The sequence below is a fragment of the Hipposideros armiger genome, unplaced genomic scaffold, assembly GCF_001890085.2.
Source record: "Hipposideros armiger isolate ML-2016 unplaced genomic scaffold, ASM189008v1 scaffold_695, whole genome shotgun sequence".
NCBI classification, from domain to species: Eukaryota; Metazoa; Chordata; class Mammalia; order Chiroptera; family Hipposideridae; genus Hipposideros; species Hipposideros armiger.
In genome coordinates this window covers 811,595-817,375 of record NW_017732045.1, presented here as the reverse complement: position 1 = coordinate 817,375, position 5,781 = coordinate 811,595, and the positions used below count along the sequence as shown (strand labels likewise).

Genomic DNA, 5,781 nt, shown 5'->3' with positions numbered 1-5,781 from the left:
TTGGTTTACTTTTCATAGTGCCATTCTGCAATTTTGGTCCATTTGTTTGCATGGCTTCAATCAGGTGCCTGACTTTCACACGAGGAGAGCCTTCATTTCAAACAGTAAATAAATGAAGAACTGTGAATTAACAGTAATAGTAGAAACAAAAGTATCTTATGAAAACTTTAGAATACTGTATTTTATTCTGAGAATGAGATATGCAAGGACTAAAACAAATAATAGGCTTTTTTATCACTTAATATTACTCATTCATAAAAACTTCCTGAAGGTGAACATACTACCTATTTCCACTAAAAGCTCTAGCGCACCGCCATGTCTAGGCCTGTAGTGGGTATGTTACTGCCTGCCAGGGTTCTGTCCCCACCCCTCGCAATCTTCCATTCATGAGTGCTATGAGCTCCTGGCCTCAAGGGTAGACGTGTGACCCAAGCAAGGCCATTAAAAGATTTGATATAGGATGTTGAGAAAGAGAGAGCCTCTCTTTCTTATTGCAACACGAGCTGAAGGATGTGGGCTCAAGACATTTTTCCGGTATTTGGAGAAAATGAACCCTACACAATAAAGGACTGAAAAGGCAGATACAGGCAAAATTAGCCCTGACATCTCTAGTTAATTGAGTGGGTTTTCTGCCACCCTGACAATTTCTAGTACTTCTAACAGAGTCCCCAAGTAATCTAGTACTTCTCACGGTGCTCATGCACTACTCCTTGAACTGAGCTGAACAGCCAAACAGAGCCTGAGACAAGGTCTTGCATGCAGGGAGATTACTTTGGGAAATGACCCCAGGGAACCAGAGTGAGATCTGGGAGGAGTGATATAGGAGAGCCCACATAAGAGTGTGTTATTAAACTGGCCACCACTGTGGGCAGCTGGGCTTCGATCCCACTGGGACCCTCAAAGGAGCCGTGTAGACTGTGCCTCAGAGCTGCTCCCTTCTGTCCTTGAAGTGGGTGTCTATTCACCAGCTCGCTCCCCATTAGTCAAGGCTTGTCCTGTGGGGTGTAGCTGTGCATATGTGATGGCTACAGAGGTGTCAGAGCCCTGAGGCAGAAATGAAGAGATATGTGGTGTCACTGGTATGGGTGTTGTCATGTTACAGTTGTGTCAAGAATGGCTGGAATAAAAGGTAGGCAGAGAGCTTGTGAGGCAGGACCCAGTTATATTCAAGATTTTATACATAAGAGCAACTAAATAAGGAATGATTACCTTCAGGGCATGCCACCACGCTGCCAATCACCCAGGCTTCTTCCTGGTGCTGCTGAATATCCTTTAGAATCTGCTTTGTCAGTTCCTTTGATACCACGAGGGCAGCCCCAATGCCACAGTTAAATGTTCTGGCCATTTCTTCTTTAGAGAGCTGTCCTTCCTGCTGTAACCATGAGAAGATGCTGGGGACCCTCCAGGTCTGGGCATCTGGAAACAGGCAAGAGTTGTTTGATTAACCTATTGTCTCACACAAGTACAAAGGTGCGCGCACACACAAAGATATGGACATTCCAACCAGCACTGTTATTTTATAGGGTAAAACTATAAACTGCCCTTTTAGGTTTTGGGGATCCATTTGTACCTTAGACATTAGGGACATTTTTGTTGACACGCTTGGCCAGTATTCACAATTGAGTAAGTTTTGTGTTGCATTAACTATCCAGAGTCTTAGAAACTCCTAATGGAGTAGATGTGCTAATAGCTGAATTCCAGTGAAGGTTGGCATGCTGCCCTTTTGTGAATGTTTAGCTGGATCTTAGTGATGACCCAAGTGCACCTCAAGTATGATGCAAAGCTAGGTGGCTTATATACAGGTTTAAAGGAAATGTATACACTATTAAAGAAAAGCCACGTTACACAAAAGGCTGAAGGTCAATACCCTGGTCTTCTATATTTATCTAAAAAAGTTTAGATTTAGGTCTGTTATAAGAATATATCCTCTGTTATCACAAATAATACAACAATAATCTTTAATAAAAAATTTTAGGTGAAGGTATACGCATGCAGGTACACACACACACACACACACAATTCTTGGATAATAAAAGAATTTGAATGGTTCTTTGCAATTTACAGTTATGGGACCTGATTTACAAAAACTATACTTAAATATTTATTTATGATGCTCCCAAGAAAGAGAAGCCACTGTGAACTTGGCGTTTTGTTACATAATAAGGCTGACTATCCATTTCCCTTATTTATTTGGGGCATCTGCAGGATAATTCGTTTTTTAATGCTGTAGAGTTGATACAATTTTTTTTTTTTAAAGATTTTATTGGGGAATTGGGGGAGGGGAATAGTGTTGGAGAATTGGGGAAGGGGAGCAGACAGGTAGACAAATTGCTGTTTTGTTCTTCAGTCTAGTTGTGGAGGATGTCGCTCTACTGGCCCATGTTGGTATGATCATTGCGCTATTCCTGGGTGAGGCAATCAGTTGCCAGTCATTGGTCGGCCGCTCATGGCGGCTCACGGCAGCTCTTGACCGCTGCCGGCCACTCTTGCTGGCTGCCAGCCACTCATGCTGGCTGCCAGCCACTCACGTAGCTCACGGCAGCCCACTGCAGCCTACGCCGTCGCCGGCGACTCACAGCAGCCCAGCTCCAGGTTGAGCTGTTGTTCACCATCTTAGCTGTAGAGAGCAGTGTCACTGGCCCTCATATGTGGGATCTGAACCGTGGCCCTGCTGCTCAGAGGTGGCGCTCCCAAGCGAGCTCTTAACCAGCTGAGCCACTCGGCCGGCCGATACAATTTTTAAAAGGCATCACATGTCTATGAATCTTGTCCCCTATCAGATTTAATTCCATTTCTACTAGCTGGGAAATGTCCATTCTTAAAACTTGGGCTCAAAAGATTTAGCTACTATGATGTTCACTATTCTATCAGTAATCAAACGTCGACAGCAATATAAAACCAAATAGTGCTATACCCATAAAACATGAAATACTCTTCATAAAAAATGATGCAATTATGAGGTAGATATATTAAATGGCGGAATAGCAGATTACCAAACTATGATCCCATTTTAGCAAAAAAGATTTACAACGTACTTATAGAAAAAAGACTGACAGACTAAGAGCCTAGTTCCTACAAATGAACATGTATGTTATGAATGACATAACAAGTTGTAACTTTAATGCTGAGAATTCCTTCCTTAAATCTGTTGTCCAAGTATGACTCCTGGAGAAAACCTCAGAGGTTGATGCAAGGGACTGAGTTTCCTTTTTAATGGGTCACAGACATTTGTGTAACTCAAAACATAACAGACCTTAGGAATATGGCTATATCAACTCTCCATTTCCTGGTGTGGCAACCATGGTGTTATTTTTAACCAGTGATGTGCTAGAGCCAGCTTGTGGAGACATACAGCCATTTAAAACTGGCCGGAGAAACTAAAAAAAGAACTACCATACAACCCAGCGATTCCACTTCTTGGTATTTATCAGAAAAAAATGAAAACACTGATTTGAAAACATATATGTACACCCATTTTCATTATATCATTATTTACAATAGCCAAGATATTAACCAACCTAAGTGTCCATTCATAAATTAATAAAGAAGACATCCATATATATAACAGAATGTTACTCAACAATAAAAAAGAATAAAATGTTGCCATTTTGCAACAACACGGATACACTTATTATGCTAAATAAAATAAGTCAGACAGAGAAAGACAAATACTATATGATTTAACTTATATATGGCATCTAAAAAGAAAACAAAACAAACAGACAAAACAAAAACAGATTCACACACACACACACACACACACACACACACACACACACACTAAAACTGGCCGGGATGGGAGTATTGACACCACAGAGACTGGCAAATGCACGTATTAAAATTAGCCCTGCCTCTGTTCCCCATTCATCAGCATGCCACTGTTTGTAAGGATTTAAAGAGGAGGATGAATGCTTCTCTAAGGTTTTGTTTATGCTCACTGGCACACATTTCTATCCCGGGAGCCGGAGCGTCTTAAGCTACTAAGTTAATCCTTCTACACACCCTTCAATTCTGTACTATGCTCATGATGGGATTCCCATCAAGCCTGTCTCTTCCACTTTCCTGGAGAGGCTGCAATCCCAGTTGGCCACTCTGCCCACCTACCTACCTTGCCCGTTTCCTCACTTTTACACCTATTTCTGGCTCTTCAGATTCTCTTAGCTTTACATACTCCCTGACTCTAGGGTTAGCTCAGCACATCTACTCACCTGCACCCACAGCTGCTTCACCCCCTAACTGACCTCTCCACCTGGATCAACCCAGACAATTCGTTTTTTTCTGTTCTTATTTCAAGGCTACATATGCTCTTACTTTGGGAGAAATATTACACGGCCTGGTTAATTTTCACCATCAGTACGGCTTACTGTCTCATTCTTGTTTCTGACCTTAACTGCTTTATTATTGACTCCTCAAGTCCACACTCCAGGTCTGCTCATCTCATTAAGCCCATCTTACTTCACTGGGAAAAGACATTATTTTACGGGAACTCCCGCAAGCCAATGTGTGCTAGTTGACCGACAGCTGAAACAGTTTCTCTGGTTTCTAAACCTGCCTGTCTCTTTACCCTATAAAAACAGGGAGGGAACACCCCGTCCTTCACTTTTGCCATGAGCGTAAGTTATTATTCCCCTTTTCCTTTTACTAATGAATTTCTTAAACAGCAATCTCCATTAATTGTCTCTATTTCTCTGCAACCCATTGTCCCATAACAAACTGGTGGGCAGTACCTACCCTCACCAAGCTGCTTGACCTAACTCTGAAATATCCTGGTCTATTTCTGGTTCATCCTAGATCTGCGCTGTACCTGACACTGACCAGTGTCATGCTCAAATTCTTGCTTCAGTTGATGATACTTTTATATGGTTTACTCCCTGTTTGTTTTTTTTCTTTTTCAGTTTGACCTGCTGTTTAGTTTTCTATTGCTATTACTCCCTGTTTCTGTTCTTTTTGAGTAGTTCTACCTCTGCCAACCTACCACCTGCCAAGGTGAATAGAACACTGAGGAACACCTTTTGGTACCCCCCACCCTCTTGGCTGTAACTATTACTATTTGCATATGAGCACCCACATGCAAATTATCTTCAACCTGATCTCAACTTCTGTTCAAAGACTCCTTGCAATAAACACAATGAAGGTTTAAAACACTGTATTCCCACTTCCTACTCCAAAATCTACTCTTCCTCTTGTGTTATGAACGTTACCATCTACTCACCTGCTTAACTAGAAACATGGGACTTCTTTTTTCCTTCTAAGCACAAAATGATCCGCAAACCTGTATCTCTTCTCTATGTCTTGGTTTGGGTCCTCTTCATCTCCTGCAATGAACTATTTAATAGCTACCTCTTCCCTTCCTGGCATGTTCCTGGTTCCATCTTGTTAGAGCTTGCTCTTATATAGTATCTTATATAAGTCAATTAGATGAGAGGATTTTTATGCCTTATAAACACAGCTAATAAAGCAAAAAGGTAGAAAATGGTCAGCCCGACTTTTTCCCTAAGAAACCCCAATGATAAGAATTAAACATGTATAATCGTATGTGTACTAACTACCAAGAGAGCTTTCCCCTCTAATGTATTCTTTTCTCCCATCGGTTTTCTGAGCAAAAGTTTCAATTAGCGAGCTTACCTAATACCACCCCAAATTTCTCAGGGAGGACTCTGGGGATGTTTTCTAGCAATCCTCCACCAGTAATATGGGCAAAGGCTTTGACATGTCCTGAACGTAAGACAGGTAACAGTGAACGGCTGTAGATTCTGGTTGGAGTTAGAAGTAAGTCCCCTA

The 5,781-nt window shown here is 41.6% G+C and overlaps 1 protein-coding gene across 1 annotated transcript in view; it reads right to left on the bottom strand.

Annotated features, from left to right (window-relative positions):
* Window positions 1-5,781, bottom strand: part of GART (phosphoribosylglycinamide formyltransferase, phosphoribosylglycinamide synthetase, phosphoribosylaminoimidazole synthetase) — a gene marked incomplete at its 3' end in the record, with an annotated part of 53,774 nt that overhangs the window by 11,173 nt on the left and 36,820 nt on the right. Inside the window, 3 exon segments of the mRNA XM_019626945.1 lie at window positions 1-90; window positions 1,210-1,416; window positions 5,626-5,778. Of these exon segments, the coding sequence (XP_019482490.1) occupies window positions 1-90; window positions 1,210-1,416; window positions 5,626-5,778 (450 nt within the window).